Consider the following 19,646-nt stretch of genomic DNA (forward strand, 5'->3'; position numbering starts at 1 on the left):
TTTGCTCCTTCTGAGCAGAAACACGTTGCAGTTTCGATTCGCTTTGCGAATGAGCTAGCACTTTAGGAGCCATGCAAACCTCCCTTGTTCTGCCCAACTTGTCCTTCACAAAGGCTTTCCCTTTCCTCCCCTCGGCTTGTTTGCACAGCTTTCCAGGCCTGCCTGTCAGGTGTGGGGATTGTTCTCCAGGCAACTCGATCCTGCTACACACCCTTCCAGGGCTTCTGGCTCCAAATACTGACAGGCGACTGGGTGGAGGGTTTTGCTATTCTAGGAAAGTCAACAGGGAGGAATCGGCCTTCCATTTAGCAGTCCTTGATTGGGATTCATTTTATTTATGGTGCTTTTAAATGCTTTTAAGTGTTTTCAGTGCTGTTTTTGATAGGGTTACTGATTAAACTGTTGTCGTTTTAAAAAACCCCACTTATATTTATTCCATGTTTTCTGTCGTCTCTGTTTTCGTTTGTGCTGTGAGCCATCTTGGGTCCTTCAGTTGCTAAAAGGCAGGGCAGTGTAAACATTTCAGCAAAAGTGGGACGTTTTCAGGAAGAGACTTACGGTAACTTGTGGCAACAATCCATTTATTTTCGTGACTCTACCTCCAGTTGCAGGGGGACTAGCAGGTGAGCTGTTTTGTTCAAGTCTTTCTTGCAGGGTTCCCCCAGGAATCTATCTGGCCACTGGGAGAACAGGAAGCTGGACTAGATCCTGCAACATTGGCCTGATCCTGCAACAAGGATCTGCTTATGTCTTGTTTGAAACAAGAACATAGATCTGTGTGAAAAGAATATAGTTGTGAGAGAATCAGCAAACGATTGGCAGCTGAGGCAATGTAAAGCCCGGGTATTATTAACACCAAATGTCTAAGAAAGTATGGTGCAGTGTTTTATAAGAATTTTAAGGCAACAACAACAACAACAACAACAACAGCAATAATAATATATTATTTATATAATGTCTCCCTGGACTCAGGCACGGGCACAACCCCCTCTCAGGGGTTGACCAAACCATCGAGTCCCCGGATTCCTTTAATGGAATACCCTTCACATAGGGATGGCGAGAGCGTTCTCCCATCCCTATCACCTGAACCAGAGCCTATCCACAATTTGACAAGTTGTGATGATTTGCTACGCAGCAGGCGAAACCCAAATGGCAACAGTCAATCATCCAAGTGGGCGAAATTCCTGCTGTGCCCCTGTCCCGACGACTGGCGACACACGACGGCATAGCAAGGTCAAGCGCATAGCCCTAAAAGTAGGGAGAGGTGGGTGTCCCGAATGCACGCACCGAAAGAGGAAGCTCTGGGTCACTTGCATGGGCATAAATAGGTCCCTTGAACCATTTGGACTGCGTCCCATTGGCCAGATTGCACACAGCTTCGAGGGACCTACCAATCGGGTGTTGTGGCTGACCAATCGTACCCACCCACAACACAGGGTGTCGGTTTTCCAGGTCTCACCGCAATACGTGCCCTCTTTAAGGGAGGACCTGCACAAGAGGTTGTGATGTCCACCAGCCTGGATGGATTTAAAAGAGGATTGGAATAATTCATGGAAGAGAGGAGGTCACCTAATCCAATTCCTGAAGTGGAGGAATGTTTCACCCAACATGGGATTCAAACCCAGAACCCCGAGATTATGAGCCTCATGCTCTGCCGACTGAGCGACCAGGCTCCTAACTTATCCTAATGCCATCAGTGCCGATCACCTTTCAAGGGAACAACAAGCTCTTTTATCGACTCTCTGCTTCTTCTTCTTTTTTAATTTTAAAAATAGAGGTTTAGATCTTGATGATATCTCTTATAGTTCCACAATGCAGAGAACTGGAGCGAGACTAAATCAAAGAATGGGGTGCGGGGCGGCGAATATAAAGGCATTTAATTAAGGGGATGAAAGGTCTTTTGCTTGCATATATAATAATAATACGTCACAAAGCCCAGAGCTGAATGTTCTGCAAGTCTCTTTGCCACATAATGGCAAGATTTGCAAAGATTTCCATATGTAATATTTAGGAGACAAAAGACGTACCATGTTCTCTAGTCTGTTTTATTCTACATTGATCATTGTTTAAGAAACGGCCTTGGAACACCACCAAGGTCTTTCAATGTTCCAGTTTCACAGTCTTTTGTCATACAACTGTCAGTCAAAAGGAGACAAGCATCATGTTTGGATCTGAAGTACCATGATAAGTATTTTTCCTCCCTCCCTTCCTTTTCTGTTTTACAAAGTCCCAATCTGTAAGGAATGTTGAATGTGCAGAAGGAAGAGATTTATTCTCCAGCTGCAAGCAGGTAGGTGCCGTCCATGCTTTGCTCTTCGCCAGACTCCCGCCGGACTTTTTCTTTTTAGACAAAGTAGTTATTTTAAACACATTTTAAACACACGTTTGTAGGCAGAAATATCGACAGCAAGAGTCAGGCGCGTTTTATTTTACGTTGATTTCAGCTGGAGAATTAAGCACACACTTATTAGGGAATCATAGGAAACAAACTGCATTAAGCCAAAATAAAGTCTTCCTTCATTCAGGGCATAGTTAAACTATGGAACTCCTTGCCACAGTAGGCAGCTATGGCCATCAATCTGGATGGCTTTAAAAGAGGGTTAGATATATTCATGGAGGAGGAGAGGGCTATTGATGGCTATTAGCCAGGTTGGCTATTCCTCGACTTCCTAATCAGAAGCAACAACGCTTTTGAATTGGTCTCAACTAGGACCAGGGCCTTTTCAGCATTGGCCCTGGCGTGGTGAAACGCTCTGTCACAAGAGACCAGGGCCCTGCGGGACTTGACATCTTTCCGCAGGGCCTGCAAGACAGAGTTGTTCCGCCTGGCCTTTGGTTTCGACTCAGTCTGACCCTTCTGTTTCCCTCCCCTTATGGTTTTGATCTATGGGGTACTATTAAAACGAAGCTGCTTTTTAAATTGTATTTTAACCTGTATTTTAAATTAGTCCCCCCCCCCCCCCGCATTATGCTTTTATTGTAATTTTACTGGTGTTAGCTGCCTTGAGCTTGGCTCTGGCTGGGGAGGGCGGGGTATAAATAAAATTTATTATTATTATTATTATTATTATTATTATTATTAAAACGATTTGCACATAACAAAATATGTTTTTTGTCAAAGTAATTGTTGAACTGATATATAATTAAGAAGTAAAAACATTGTATTTCACTATTAATATACTTCTTCTTAATTATATTTGGGTTGTTTTTAAAAGTCTGGAACAGATGAAACCGTTTTGCATTACTTTCTATGGGAAAGCTCACCTTGGTTTTGGAACGCTTTGGTTTTGGAACAGACTACTGGAACGGATTAAGTTTGAGAACCAAGGTATCACTGTATATAGAAATGAGCAAACCAGTGATATTTTAGGGAGCAGGCTAGCAGGTGGGGCCCATGACTTACATCATAGGAGCCTAAAGGTAAAGGTAAAGGGACCCCTGACCATTAGGTCCAGTCGTGGCCGACCCTGGGGTTGCGGCGCTCATCTCACTTTATTGGCCGAGGGAGCCGGCGTACAGCTTCCGGGTCATGTGGCCAGCATGACTAAGCCGCTTCTGGCAAACCCGAGCAGAGCACAGAAACGCAATTTACCTTCCTGCCAGAGTGGTACCTGTTTATCTACTTGCACTTTGACGTGCTTCCGAACTGCTAGGTTGGCAGGAGCTGGGACCGAGAAATGGGAGCTCACCCCGTCGCAGGGATTCAAACCGCCGACCTTCTGATCGGCAAGTCCTAGGCTCTGTGGTTTAACCCACAGCGCCACCCACATCCTCACAGGAGCCTACACAACACAAAACACTGTTGCTTTATGTAGGTTTCTGTTTGTTTGTTTTTTATCTTATATTTTGGAAATGTACATCCATTTTTTTCCCCTTTAAATTTTTTGGGGGCCCCCAAGAGAGTGGGGCCCTAAGCTATAGCTTGTTTAACTTATACGTAAATCTGGCACTCGTATGTTCTACCCAACACAGCTATCACTCAGGAACCTGGACTTGAGGTTGCCCAATCTACCCCTGACTAAGAGATTTGGCACCCTTTCTCAAGCCTTCGCAAAGAAGCCAGCCATTGATTTGCTTTTGTAGGGAATTGCTCAGAACAGGGACTTGCAATCGATGGAGGTTGCTCAGAGCATGGGCTTGATTGATCGGGATGACGATCGACCGACAAATGCCGACGCTGACCCAACGGCTTATTGGAAGAATCTCTTGACCTTGCAACCTGGACTGTGCATTTACTGTCACAGGGGATATGCAGCAAGGGAAAAGGTCGGGGAACAATTTATTAAGGGTTGTTAATAAATCCTGTAAGCAGTCTTGTGTGGGTTGCTATTTGGCAACAACTCTTAAAGGTTCCAGAAGCAAAAAATTCACAATATCGATTCCATTCCTCTCCTACCCAGCTCCAAAACAGTGATGGCATGTTTTGTTGGAACCTGTCAGGGAACTGCCATCGGAGCCAGAAGGAGAGGGAGGGCTCCAGAGGGACTCCGGAGAGCGTCCCGGGAGGGAGAGAAGCAGCACATCTTCTGGGGCAGGAAATCAGCGTAGCACCAGTGGAGGAGGGGGGCAGAAGGGGGAATCGGCGAGGTGGCTCCAAGACTCTTCGCTGGGGACCAACGGGGAGAGCACGGGTCCTCCGATGCCCACACCCTCCCTGCGCAGAAGGCTTCCGCGCAGGGAGAGTAGGCGGAGACTAGGCGTCAAAGAACTTTTATGCTGGAAGAAGTTCCAGAAACGCCCATTGACGGATTCTGCCAGCGATTGAGACAGCCACGGGCGAGTGGCTGTCCAGACAGAAAGGGTTCACTCAGGCAACCCACCCAGGTGTGGCGCCGATTTACGCACTAGCAACCCCTAGAACTATTACAGAACCAATTCCTGAATCTTTTTTTAAAAAATTGAGTCAAAAGAGGGTGGTTGCTTGTTACATGTCAACATTTATACCCTTAAGACCATTGGATTTTGAGATCAAAGTTGTGCAGGTTAGTAAAATCACTTAAATAACACAGGTGGGGTGTAGAAAAAGGAGTTAGGAATGGAAACTGAACAAAAGCTGTGTACAGTCAAACCTCAGTTCCCAAACGCCTCTGTTATCGTATGTTTTGGTTCCTGAACGCCGAAAACCCGGAAGTAAGTATTCCGGTTTTTGGATGTTTTTCAGAAGCCAAATGTTCGACAACCTTGTAATCTCTTGCAATCCATCGGAAGCCGCACCTCGGTTTTCAAATGGGCTTCCGGAACGAATTACGTTCGACAACTGAGGTTTGACTATATAATTTTGGGAGAAATTGTAAACAGAAAGACTTTGTCTTTCTTACTTGAGGCCTTGTATGTAGCAAGGAAACATTCAACCAAACACAGAAGAAAACTCGCTCAGAACTACTCAGTCAATCAAGGCAACAAGGCATATGCTACCTCAATAGAGATCATGCCACTCTTGCTGCTAAGCAACACTTCCCGCCCCCCACACCTGGTTGGCTGACTTAGTAATAGCAGAATTAACCCTCAAGTTACAAACTGAATGATCCTTGCTGTTGCACACCTAGCAATGCATGCATCCTGTCCTCTGTTTAGGTAGCATCATGCACTGCAAGGCAGGGAAGGAAGCACTGAAAACAAAAAGTTTGCTTAAACTTTCCAAGTTCATTTCTTTGTTAAATTGACATGGTAAACACAAAGTAAAGCTTGCGCACGCTTGCAATATGTTATGTAATGGGCACAAAAAGCATCGCAGTTACGTGACTCGAGTCCATTCTTTCCACTGCGGTCTGTGTGCTCTTTGAGTTACTGCGCAAGCAAGATCGAGTGTCTAGGCCAACTCTATTGTTGCTCGCAAGACAATGCCTTGCCTGATTGCAATAGGGTTAGTTTCTTGTCCTCCAATCTCCCTCCTCCAAAACCAGCCCTGAGAGCCAGTTGCAAAAGTGCAATGCTCCGGAAAGAGCAGATTGAGGTTTGCAGCCAATGCCAGAATTTTTGAAGGACGTGGCAGGTCCCACGAAGCAATCAAACGAGTGCAAATTTGGAAAGGCCTGCTATTTCCCACCTGCGAATGTGCTGGCATTTATTTGATGTGCCAAGGCGTTCATCTGATAGGCGTGATTTCACAAAGAAGTAAGCAGAGACAAAGGCGGAGGGCAAGTCCTTGCCTGGGATATAACGTTACAGGTTTTGGATGAGGAACAAGAACAACATAGAAGGGGGGAAAGTGATGCTGTTCCTGTGCGCATTTTGCCTTGTGCTCTAAAGCAGAGCTTCTCAGCTCTCTGGTGTGGTGGGACGGCAGTTATTCCCGCCCCAATGTTCCACAGAAAGGCACCATATCAGATCCCTGGAGTGTCCCACTCAACCTGGACTGTGGTGGAATCATGATGAATGGTCAGCTGATGGTTTGTGAACCGGTACTGTTCTGTGGACCATGGCTTTGAGCTGCTGTTGGCATCCGTCAGTCTCGAGAGACAATGGGGTGCACCTCTGCGGGTGAAGTCAAACTGCTTTGTGCTCTTGGCCTCAGGGATTGGGGTCCAAAGGAAAGCAGAGCAAGATGTTTGGCACCAGGCCAGCTGCAGGAGTTGTCAGAAGGAGACTTGCAAGGCACCATCCAACCGCCTCAGGGACTCCACTCCAAATTTGTGTAGCATTTACTCCTGATACGGAAGGGGGGGGCATGTCTTCTTCACCTCCTTCTTCGCTACAATATATCCATTTATTTCCAATTGTCAATGTCAAAAGGGACTAAAATCTATAAAATTCATAGAAAATCAACGTGCCAATTTGCTCAATTTTTCTAGGACTCCATGACACCTTCCCTGTCCTCCATAATCCCTCAAGCAAGGTGTCAAGACCCTAATCCTGTCAAATCACTTTGCCAAGCCTTTCCTCTGGGCAATGCCAGGTGGCAGACTATGCATACATGGACCATTGTCTTCTCATCACCGGTACTCAGGATGTGCTTATCTGCGCATATCTCCAGCTCTGCATATTCCCCCCTACTTCCTCCATATGTTAATCCTGTGTAACCCAACCTCTTCTTAATGTATTCATGATGTAACTGGGATGTATTTTGCACTGTATTCTGGGACATGGAGGGAAGTTTCAAAATTTCATGTCACCCCTTTCTCGCTGTTCAATCTTGCCTTGAACCTGTTGCGCAATAAACATGGATCTTCTGCAGTTTGCTCCTGTCTCCGCCTGAACTCATTTTCCTCCGCAGGGACCCGCGGACTTAGTCCGACGAGCTGGGTGGCAGAGCAGCCTTGCACCCAGATTTTACCATAACACTCCTCAGCCTTTTCTTCTCTTGAAGATGTCCTGCAAGGCAGCGGAGGTTTAGGATGAGAGTTTTCCTTCACCTAGATGGGCTACCTCCAAAAGTGGATAGTTCCCCATCCCTGCCTCACTTCCTTCTACATCACATGCAAAAACTGCCTTCTGGACCACTGGACCCACTCTTGGTCTTGTTCTTAAAATCCGGCCAATGTATTCGCCTGTTTAAAACACTCTCATTCTTTTTTAAAATTTCATCTTGATTTCTGGGCTTTCCAGTTAGTTTCTCCGTTTCAGCATAGTCCTTTAACTTGGTTTGCCAGTCTTCTTTGGTTTGGGACTGCTTCCTCCTTCCATCTTGGGGCTAACGGTACCCACGACAGCACATGCTTTTAATGTGCGTGCATATTTTACGCAGTGCATAGTCAAAACTATGGAACTCGCTGCTGCAGGGTCTTTGCTCTGCTTTCCTTTGGACCCCATCAGCGAGGCCGGGGGGGATCTTGTCGTCTGGGCAGCCCAGGACCTCCATAGACACTGCCCACGCTTGCGCCCCCCAGGGAGGTCCCTTAGGTGCAGCTAGTGCAGCAAAAACAACATGGGAAGCAGCAGTGACGAGTTACCAGTCTCTGGTGCTGCGATTCTCCAGCGATTTGACTTCACCCACAGAGGTTCACTCCATTGTCTCTCAAGCCAGAAGGATGCTGACAACTTACCATATTTTTCGCTCCATAAGATGCACCTAGTTTTTAGAGGAGGAAAACAAGAAAATAAATATATTCTGAACGAAACAGTGGATGTATGATTTTTGTGGTTCATACTGTGGCCACAGACATGTGATTTGATGGTGAGCATGCGGGTGGCGCTGTGAGTTAAACCACAGAGCCTAGGGCTTGCCGATCAGAAGGTCGGTGGTTCAAATCCCCGCAATGGGTGAGCTCCTGTTGCTTTGTCCCTGCTCCTGCCAACCTAGCAGTTCAAAAGCATGTCAAAGTGCAAGTAGATAAATAGGTACCGCTCCGGCAGGAAGGTAAACGGCGTTTCCGTGCGCTGCTCTGGTTCGCCAGAAGCGGCTTAGTCATGCTGGCGACATGACCCGGAAGATCATAGAATCATAGAATCATAGAATCATAGAGTTGGAAGAGACCACAAGGGTCATCGAGTCCAACCCCCTGCCAAGCAGGAAATGTACGCCAGCTCCCTCGGCCAATAAAACGAGATGAGCGCCGCAACCCCAGAGTCAGCCACGACTGGACCTAATGGTCAGGGGTCCCTTTACCTTTACCTTTGGGGTAGCCCAATGCAAGAATCCTGAGAATCCATGTGGATCCGTGCTTTGTAACCACGTTTTTGCACCATTGCGGCCCCACAAAACAGTGGATGTGTGTGTTTTTTGTGTGCAGACTGTAGCCATGGACATGCTATGTGATCTGATGGTGAATTTGGGGTGACCCAATGCAAAAATCCTGAGGATCAATGTGCTTTGTAACCTGACAACTATGGGACCTACTTTCACAGCCTGTTCATTTCAACCACTGGTTTTGCTGTGGATGCAGGCCTGAGCTTCACCACCCTTAGGTAAAGGTAAAGGGACCCCTGACCATTAGGTCCAGTCGCGGACGACTCTGGGGTTGCGGTGCTCATCTCACTTTACTGGCCGAGGAAGCCGGCGTACAGCTTCTGGGTCATGTGGCCAGCAGGACTAAGCTGCTTCTAACGAACCAGAGCAGCGCACGGAAACGCCGTTTACCTTCCTGCCGGAGCGGTACCTATTTATCTACTTGCACTTTGATGTGCTTCCGAACTGCTAGGTTGGCAGGAGCAGGGACTGAGAAACGGGAGCTCACCCCGTCGCGAGGATTCGAACCGCCGACCTTCTGATCGGCAAGTCCTAGGGTCTGTGATTTAACCCACAGCGCCACCCGTGTCCCTTATGTTTTGTTAAAAAAGCATCCCACTGAACACACAAAGTTGCAGCAGGCAGCCTTTTCCTGATAAGGGTATAAAGGAGAGTGGGGAATTGGCTCCAGGATGTGCGTATCTATCAGGCACCGGAGCAGGCCTAGTAGGAAAGTTGGCAACCTTAGGCCTATATTATTTTCTGCTCAGTTTGCAAATTTGGGCACACTCCCTCAGCAGGTATTTCTCCAAACTCAGACCTGTGATTGCACACCCGTTTGTCAAGTGGCCTGCTCTACGTTTTGTGGACTTGGGAGAGGGGAAAACCAGACTCTGCAATGGCTGGCTTCTTGCAAAAACTTCTGCATTAATTCTCAACCGCCTCCTCCTTCTCTTCGAAGCAAAGGCATGCAAATAACTGTCTGTGAAGACTTGGAGCTGCAGTCCTCTAGAACTCAGCCTGGGTGCATGAATTTAACCCGGAAACCAGCTCTGCAAGGCCGTGAGAGCCCCCCGAAAACCCACACACCCCTTTCCTCTTGCAACACGGACCCCATCCTAGGACCATAGATCATAAATTCAATAAAATATTAAAATTAAGAACAGTCACTAGTGATGTACTAGATTTCTGTCTATTTTTGTTTGTTTGTTCCACCAGCTTTGGTTCTATAAATTCATCCCCAACCCTAAGGAGTCAATATTTATTTGGAAAAAGAAAAAGGAGAAATTGTGCGTGCATCATTTTTCCAGAATAAAATGCGGGACTCTGAAGGTGCCCCCACAAAAAAACCTATTTCTATTACATCATTTCCTGTCCCCAAGGCTTTCAAAGTGCCGAGGAGAAAAACCGGCCTGCTCTTGCCATTTCCACACTCTGCAAAGCAGTGCACTTTGGGCAAAATGAAGCCTGATTCAGAGAAGACCGTGTGCGAGAGCTACCTCTTGCCCATAGTGGAAGGTAAGCATGTATTTATTTTATTTATTTATTTTTAGGCCTGCAAGCTGCGAAGAGCCACTGTTGAAACAGGTGTGGTAAAGAGATGCACGCATAAAGGACTATTGTGTGTTGAGAGCTCAGAGAGTTCTTGCAGCAGGTGAGCGAACAAAATGGCGGCCTGGATAGATGGAGGCTCAAATGAGAGAAACAGTCCCTTTGGGAAAAGTCTTCTCATTCCTCTTGATAAGCGGTTCTCAAACTTCTTTTTTTTTTTTTTGTTCCACCAGCTTTGGTTCTATAAATTCATCCCCAACCCTAAGGAGGACAATAACACAATAGAATTCAGAACAGCAACAGTCAATTGCACATTCTGTTTAAAACCCAGCCCAAACTTATTCCTCTTTTAATTTAATTTTAAGATTTTGAAATTTACAAACAATTGTCAAACAAAGCGTGTTCTCCTTCATGGAGAGCACGTGTTGCGGTGGGGTCTGCTGAGCCACCCCTCTGTTACCAGGCAGGGTCTCTAAAGATGGCCTGGGGCAGTGATTGGTTCACTGGGTTGCTGGGGTAAAAGTTATGTTGCAATTTTGGTGGGAGGGGTAAAATGTTTAAATACTCTGCACACAGCCTGGAGCTTTCTCTTTGCTGCGTGCAACGGATCACCCGCCCACCCGCCCTAGAGTAAGGGGTTGTTGCATTGACCTTGCTATGCCTGTCATGGGGTCGTCTGCCGTTGGGGCAGGGGCCCGGTAGGAATTTTGTCCATCTGGCTGATTGGCTGGGCCATTTGGTTTTTGCCTACTGCGTAGCAAATCGTCACAACTTGGAAGGTTGCGGTTAGGCATTGGTTATAAATTGGTGGAGGAGGGGTTAGGATAGGCTGTGCCTGCCCCTCCATGGTTGCTGCGGAAAGGGAATTCCGTTAAAGGAATCCTGGGGCTTGCCATCTTTTCGTCCAATCCCTGGAATGGGACTAGGGCTGGCAAGCCTTCGGGGAGCATGCGGGTGAGAGTTGAGGGTCTGTGACTCAGCTTCAATTCCTCCCCGACTTGCTTTCCCCCGCACTGTCTTTCGGTGGTGCCCGGAAGTCAGTTCTGTCCCCAGGTGGGGGGACGGATAGTCTTAACCAATGCCTAAACAACCACTCACGGTTTTATATTTAAATAAAGTTGTGGCCAAAATTATGCCAAAAACCTTAAACAAAAATTAAGTGTGCGTTGTGAGTTACTTGGGGGGTGGCTTGGGGACCTCGACACGCAACCAAAACAGAAAGAAAATTCCATAAATTTCCATGGACATCTTCTGTATTAATCCAATTCTATTAAATCTCCACTGCAACCATAGTCCAACGTTAAACTACAAGTGTCATTCCAGTCCTACTATTAATTTTAATTGTTTACCATGATTTCTAGAGTAAATTATATATATTTCCCCGTTCCTGATTAAAATTTTGGTCTTCCTGGTTTCTAATTCTTCCGGTCATTTTTGCCATTTCAGCAAAATCCATCAGTTTAATTTGCCATTCTTCTCTGGTAGGGACTATATCTTCTTTCCATCTCTTGGGCTGAGCAGCATGCTTTCAGTTTTGGTGGTTTAACAATTGTTTGTAAATTTCAAAATCTGAAAATTTAATAATAATAATAAACACCCAGCCAAAACTATTTAGTTTAATTTATTCAACAACAACAACAATTTTATTATTTATACCCTGCTCCTCTGGCTGGGTTTCCAGTGACACACAGCATATCTAAAAACATAATTAAAACACCAAACATTAAAAACTTCCCGATAAAGGGCTGCCTTCAGATGTCTTCTAGAAGTTGTGTAGTTTTTATCTCCTTGACATCAGAAGGGAGGGCGTTCCACAAGGAGGGTGCCACTACTGAAAATTGATGAACTTGATCCAGAGATATCAGATAACTGCATTTCAAATATTTTTACTAACGGAAATGTAAGGATGAAGGCAAGGCATAGCATAAAAGACTCATATGTAACATGCACAAACCCTTAGTTGTTACCTGTGTGGTAACTAATTATAGTGGTACCTTGGTTCTCAAACTTAATCTGTTCCAAAAGTCCGTTCCAAAACCAAAGTGTTCCAAAACCAAGGCACGCTTTCCAATAGGAAGTAATGCAAACTAGATTAATCCGTTCCAGACTTTTAAAAACAACCCCTAAAACAGCAAGTTAACATGAATTTTACTATGTAACGAGACCACTGATCCATAAAATGAAAGCAATAATCAATGTAAAAAGGTAAAGGTAAGGGACCCCTGACAGTTAAGTCCAGTCGCAAACGACTCTGGGGATGCGGTGCTCATCTCTCTTTACTGGCTGAGGGAGCCGACGTACAGCTTCCGGGTCATGTGGCCAGCATGACTAAGCCGCTTCTGGTGAAACCAGATCAGCACACGGAAATGCTGTTTACCTTCCCGCCAGAGTGGTACCTATTTATATAATTGCACTTTGACGTGCTTTTGAACTACTAGGTTGGCAGGAGCAGGGACCGAGCAATGGGAGCTCAGCCCATCGCAGGGATTTGAACCACCGACCTTCTGATCGGCAAGCCCAAGGGGCTCAGTGGTTTACACCATAGCGCCACCTGCGTCCCAATTAATAATCAATGTACTGTACTATAAAATAAATAAGACGGTACTGTATTGTAGATGATAAATTTTTTTTTGTTTTTTTGTTTTCTGAGCTGCACTGATGATAGTCATTGTTTGGATTGGGGGCTTTTATCCATTTCTGCAGTCACGCAGTCAATCAACCAATCAGTAGCTGAACTGGGTTCCACACAGTTACAAAAACAAATTAACTGAAAAAGCCTCAAAAACGCAAAATAAATATCAAAAGCGCCAAACTTAATCCATTCCATTTGACTTCCAAAATGTTTGAAAACCAAGGCACAGTTTCCGATTGGTGCTGGCGCCCCGGAAACAATAACTGACAGCCGCATTGGACATTCGGCTTCTGAAAAACGTTCGAAAACCAGAACACTTACTTCAGGGTTTTCGCTGTTTGGGAACCAAGGCATTTGCGTACCGAGACGTTTGAGAACCAAGGTACCAACTGTATAAGCAAATCTATTACCAATAATTTGCTATCTTGTGGATTGTGACGACTTAGATCCGAAAATACAAACAAACATGGACAAAGAGAATAGTTCTGGAAATGACAAGAGCAGTAAAATTTAAGTATCCAGCGAGGAAGGTGTTTTGTTCTGCTTCATTTCCACTCGTGTCTGTTGTAGCCTTTAACTTTCTATACCACAAATATGCTCCCGTTTATTCCTGGATTAGTCAGGCTAGTTTCTTGGTGAGGTATTGGCTCTAAGACCCTTTACCTTTTTATGAGTCGTTAAGATAACAAAGGAAGTGGCTCTGTGCCAGATGAGAGGCGAATGGGTTCCCCCTCCCTCAACTCGCTGGTAGTTAAAAAGACAGCCCAGAGTTGGCAGTTTTGAGTTAAGTGCGCTAGAAGCTAGAGGAACAGGCAGGCTGGAACCCGAGAGAGGGAGACATGCTTGAAATCTGCTTGATTGGGGTGTTAATTCTGTGAACCCTTCCATTGTAGGCTCAGGTTGTAGATATGTGTGTATACAATCCAGTCGTGCAAAAACCAGGAGTTTCTGCTCCACATTTAAGACACGAGGCATTGCATATATCCAGTGTAGTGGGCAATTTATGATTTTGCTATTTTATACTATTTGATTTATTGATTGCAGTTTTGTTACATTTTGGTTTTGTGTTAATGGGACGTTCACGTCTGCGGGGGCTTACCTACCAAAAAATGATGTATAAATAAAATGTGGACTGTCCTGCCTTGGAGGTTTCTAAGCAGAGGTTGGATAGCCATCCGTCATGGATGATCTAGCTGAGGTTCCTGCATTGCCGGGGGTTGGACTAGATGACCCTCGGGGTCCCTTTGAATTCTACGATTCTGTGATTTTATAATGCGACAATTAAAGGGCAAATCCTGACCATGCAAAACCACTCAGAGATGGGCCAGTGAGGGGGTGTGGTCTTCCATCATGTAGAATGGATTGGTGAATTTCTCACTGGTTGTTGTTTAGTTGTTTAGTCGTGTCCGCCTCTTCGTGACCCCCTGGACCAGAGCACGCCAGGCACTCCTGTCTTCCACTGCCTCCCGCAGTTGGGTCAAACTCATGCTGGTAGCTTCGAGAACACTGTCCCACCATCTCGTCCTCTGTCATCCCCTTCTCCTTGTGCCCTCCATCTTTCCCAACATCAGGGTCTTTTCCAGGGAGTCTTCTCTTCTCATGAGGCGGCCAAAGTATTGGAGCCTCAGCTTCAGGATCTGTCATTCCAGTGAGCACTCAGGGCTGATTTCCTTCAGAATGGAGAGGTTTGATCTTCTTGCAGTCCATGGGACTCTCAAGAGTCTCCTCCAGCACCAGAATTCAAAAGCATCCATTCTTTGGCGATCAGCCTTCTTTATGGTCCAGCTCTCACTTCCATACATCACTACTGGGAAAACCATAGCTTTAACTATACAGACCTTTGTCGGCAAGGTGATGTCTCTGCTTTTTAAGATGCTGTCTAGGTTTGTCATCGCTTTTCTCCCAAGAAGCAGGCGTCTTTTAATTTCGTGGCTGCTGTCACCATCTGCAGTGATCATGGAGTCCAAGAAAGTAAAAGCTCTCACTGCCTCCATTTCTTCCCCTTCTATTTGCCAGGAGGTGATGGGCCCAGTGGCCATGATCTTGGTTTTTTTGATGTTGAGCTTCAGACCATATTTTGCACTCTCCTCTTTCACCCTCATTAAAAGGTTCTTTAATTCCTCCTCACTTTCTGCCATCAAGGTTGTGTCATCTGCATATCTGAGGTTGTTGATATTTCTTCCAGCAATCTTAATTGCGTTTTGGGATTCATCCAGCCCAGCCTTTCGCATGATGAATTCTGCATATAAGTTAAATAAATTAGTGCTTTGCAAACCAGCTGAACGTCCCAAACAAACCAGCCCTGTATGGTGGGTTAGGAGCATAACGCCACACTTCAGATCCCGTCCCGCGTACAATCCCGGAGGATACAGTCCAGTCCAGCCCGTGGCATCCTCGCTTGCCCCTTTGCTCACCATCTCTGGTGCACTAAAGTGTTTTAACACTGCAGACTCTGGGGTGTCAAAATGCAATTCTTGTGTAACGTTCTGTTCTGTCCGGGGACCAAATGTTCCATCGCTTCCCTCCCTCCCCAACTCCTCTTCTTTCTATAGCGTAGGAGACATCGGGAGAAAAACGAAGTTAGCGAGGATTCTCCACCACCCGAGCTGGAATGATGGAAAGCGCGAAAGTAAACAAATTTGGAACAAAACCGTTCCAAAGTGCCACCGATGATTGAGAGCGAGTGTGCTTTAAAAAACAGAGCGCTGAAGTGGGCAGGCTGTCGTGGCAAAATGCCACATCAAATTGGTCTGTTGGTTTAAAGCGCTGGAAAGTTTATTATCGTTCAACATCCAAGGGCTCAGCTTTTCTAAGACGAAAAAAGCAGAGAGTTTATGTTTCGCAAGTGGGGAATCTCAAGTGGGGAGGAGCGAAGCAGGGCTATCCCCTGACAGGTGATTCCCACAACTGGCATTCAAAGAGTACAGGCCCTCCAAATGTCCCTATTTTCCAGGGACCATCCCAGATTTACAGAAATCATCTCGGTTTCTGAAGGAGCGTCTCCATCCCCATCATTCTACCCGGACACTGAGGTCCAGCACCGAGGGCCTTCTGGCAGTTCCCTCCCTGCGAGAAGCCAAGTTACAGGGAACCAGGCAGAGGGCCTTCTCGGTAGTGGCGCCCTCCCTGTGGAACGCCCTCCCACCAGATGTCAAAGAGAACAACAATTACCAAACTTTTAGAAGACATCTGAAGGCAGCCCTGTTTAGGGATGCTTTTAATGTTTGACGTATCACAGTATTTTAATATTCTTTTGGAAGCCGCCCAGAGTGGCTGGGGAGGCCCAGCCAGATGGGCGGGGTATAAATAATAAATTATTATTATTATTATTATTATTATTATTATTATTATTATTATTATTAACTCAGTGGGTTAGAGCGTGGTGCTGATGATGCCAAGGTCGCAGGTTCGATCCCCGCATGGTACAGCTGCATATTCCTGCACTGCAGGGGGGTCAGGCTAGATGATCCATAGGGTCCCTTCCAACTGTGTTCCTCCCAACAGTGATTTATGTGTTGTGGATAGATAGATAATTTATTACGGTCGGAGACCAGCTAATAAAACACACTTGGGGGTAAAATCCCCGAAAGAAAACAAACAGTTAAAACAATGTACAACAATAAATTTAAAATTTATAAATGCGATAAGCATATAGACACTTAAAACTTTAAGATAAGCTACCGCAGAGAGATGACCCAGAGTCACCCATGGAACCAAGTTTGGGGATTTTCCTCACGAACTAGTTTGAGTCGGGGGACGGTCTGCGCCTACAGATCTGTACACAGAATCTGGCGACCATCCAGGTCGTCTTATGATCTTTGCCTAACAGAAGAAGGTCAAATTTTTGCTTTTCCGGGAGATCAGCGAGCCTCACCAGCAGGGGATCAATTGTTTTGCTACGTGCCTCTTCATAAAAGGGACATCTAAAGAACAAGTGCTCTGGGCTTCCTATCTCCCCCAATGAACAGGCGCAAAGTCTCTGAGCCTATGGGACTTTTTTAAAGGCTCCTTCCAGGACCGGCGAGGGCAGAGCCGAGCTTCTAGCCCTTCTAGCATTTTTGGATATGAGAAAGAAGAGATATGCTGCCGGTGCGGCTATATATCTCTCAATTTCTCCAATTTTATAGTCGGGGCACCTTGAGCAGTCCTGTTGTCTCTCGGTGTCTATGATTCTTTACGTGACTGTAGCTTTTGCCTGGCCCAACCCCAGACTTAAGAGGGCTTGAGGGGCAAAACCCAGTTTCTGGAGGGTGTTCAGGACTGCTGTCAGCCAGCCTGACTCATTATGTGTTGTGAGTTGACGATTTGCATAGTTGGCCATATTGATGACTCCCCCCCCCCCCCTTAGCAGGCCAGTGCTAAAAGCTCTCCAGTAAAATGGTTTTTGTATGCCACCACAGCAGCAAGACAAAACAAGACACACAAAAATGGAAAACATCAGAAATCCCAACAAAAGAGGAATGAGTACTCAAGAGGAATGAGGCACTCAGAAATGGCGGAACTCATGGTTTAAATAAGGAATCAGAAAGATGAAATATCTTTGGAAGAATGGAGTCTGTTTTGAGTCTAGATAAGACCACAATACAGCCAAATAAAAGTTCAAACAGGTTTTGACTTACGAGCAATGGAAAGAAAATAGAAAAACATTGTAATAGAGGGTTTAGGTCAGGGGTCAACAAACTTCTTCAGCAGGGGGCCGGTCCACTGTCCCTTAGACCTTGTGGGGGGCCAGACTACATATATATATAGATAGATAGATAGATAGATATATTTGGGGGGGGGGGATGAACGAATTCCTATGCCCCACAAAAAAACCCAGAGATGCATTTTAAATAAAAAGACACATCCTACTCATGTAAAAATACGCTGATTTCCAGACCTCCTGTGGGCCGGATTTAGAAGGCGACTGGGCCGGATCCGGCCCCCGGGCCTTAGTTTGCCTACCCATGGTTGAGGTGAATAGGTAAGGTTAAGAGGTTGGACTGGCAGCAGGCAGGAGAGAGAACGAGACCCTCATGGATGTAAGGATGAGAAGTCGCCAAGATAAATAGGTTTTGATGTAAATTGTATGTTATATGATCTGAATGTAAGTCAATGTGAAAAAATAAACATATTTTCAAAGAAAAGAACAAGCTCTCCAGTAGTACAGGGGCTTTTCTGGGCACATGAGATTTGTAAGGGTAGCTTGACAGGAATGCCGAGTGTCAACCTTTTGGAAGATTTGCACCTGCAATTTAACTACCAGTGCCTTTTCCCTTAATGTACTTTGAAAATACTTTTGATTAAAAGCCTGGCTAGGGAGAGAAGCAAGTGTAAAGCTTGCCAAACCTTTGATCAGCCCTGTTAATTTATCAAGCCCAGAAAGTGTGGCGCGGGCTTTGCCATTTAAGCATTGCTAGCAACGCACAGCAGATTGTACTGCGTAAGAAGAAAACCGATAGCTGAACTCCCTCCAGCTTTTGTGACTCAAGGAGCTAATGGAATTATTTTCTTGGGTTGTCGATAAGATGCGACTGTGATTGATGGCGCATGCTGCCGCCTCATTTATAGAGCGCCCCATATTATCTCTGAGGGTTGTGCACACTGGATTAGGCAGCTTTAATTCCCGATGGATTAATCATAGATAAATGTTCCCTTTTGGGTTTTATGCATGCAGTAACAAGCTCAGGCTAGGAGTACATGCAGAGCATAAGTTTTCAGTAAATGATAGTGGGGGATGTAATCCACTGGGAGCAGTCAAGTACAACATTCCTTGTTTTCCTAGAGTGGACATGTAAGGGGATGTTTGGTCCAGCCAATCGAAACTTCCTGTTTCCTCCTGGGCTGGAGCATCCTTCCTTGCATGTGACTAGAAGTGGGTGTGACCTTACCTGTCCAGGTAACAAAAAGGACAAGTCACATAGCACTCTCTCTGTTTTTGACTTTCTTCTTCGTTGGACCAGCTTTTTAGCTAGGGACTGCTATGTTAGCTTTCAGCTAGCATAAACACCGGGATTATATTCCCATATGGGGTAGATCCACATGTACATATTTGTAACTAAGTCTGCCTTCAGGGATCCAACTGTGAACTGATGTGAGTAAACTTCTTTTATTGACTTTAGGTAAGATTGTTTGCAGTGATAGTTTTAGCTATAGTATGAGAGGGGAAAGTATACTACAGTGGTGTGTGTGTATATGTATGTGTTTTCTTTAAAGAGAGAGGTGGGAGGGGGAGAGAATAAGAGGGAAGGAAGAGGAGAGAAGGGAAGAAGAGGAGAGGGTGGGAGAGGTAACAATAGCAGTGGCAGTGGTGTGGGGGAAAGTTTTGTTTTAAAGGAGGGGGTTTAGGTAAGATTGTTGTGTCTTTATTCTTTTAAGAGGGATTAAAGGGAATTTACCAGGAACTATACAATTCAATCTGAGACAGACTGAATTGTATAATAGTGAGAGGCTCACACGAGCCTGCAACCAGCTATCTGCCATGCATGCAAAGGGGAATGTAAACTCTGCTACGTAAAGGAACTTGCTAGCGCAAGTTAGGAAGGATATTAATAAACAATATATCCTCTCCTGCCTCCCTGAACGTTCCCACAGATAATTTGGTCCCCCTGCTTTATTAGGTTAAAATGTAGAGCATGGGGGGGACTTCAGTTGCACAGTGAGGCTTGAATATTTGGCCGATGAGTATGAGTTGAGATGAGAGAGAGAGAAAATAGCACATACATTGTCTGGAGAGAATAACAAACAAAATGGCATTTGGTGAGTTTGCATATCTGCATCCTCTTTCAGCCTAACTGAATACAGTCTCCTTCAGAGCATTACTCTGCAAATTACACAGTACTTCCCAAACCTCTTTGGCATGTTGCAATTCTCTGATGT

At 45.5% G+C, this 19,646-nt stretch overlaps 1 protein-coding gene across 2 annotated transcripts in view; it reads left to right on the plus strand.

Annotated features, from left to right (window-relative positions):
• Positions 1-2,230: 2,230 nt before the first annotated feature.
• SLC4A11 (solute carrier family 4 member 11) overlaps positions 2,231-19,646 on the plus strand; it is a 244,862-nt gene continuing 227,446 nt past the window's right edge. Inside the window, exons 1-2 of one of the 2 annotated variants that reach the window (XM_083398303.1) lie at positions 2,231-2,290; positions 9,988-10,123. In XM_083398303.1, coding sequence (XP_083254429.1) covers positions 10,066-10,123 — 58 coding nt within the window. In that variant the 5' untranslated portion in view covers positions 2,231-2,290; positions 9,988-10,065. Of the gene's footprint in view, positions 2,291-9,987; positions 10,124-19,646 lie in introns of those variants that run through there. The other variant, XM_083398299.1, reaches the window with a different exon arrangement.

Source organism: Podarcis tiliguerta (genome assembly GCF_965153285.1).
Source record: "Podarcis tiliguerta genome assembly, chromosome: 9".
Classification (NCBI taxonomy): domain Eukaryota; kingdom Metazoa; phylum Chordata; class Lepidosauria; order Squamata; family Lacertidae; genus Podarcis; species Podarcis tiliguerta.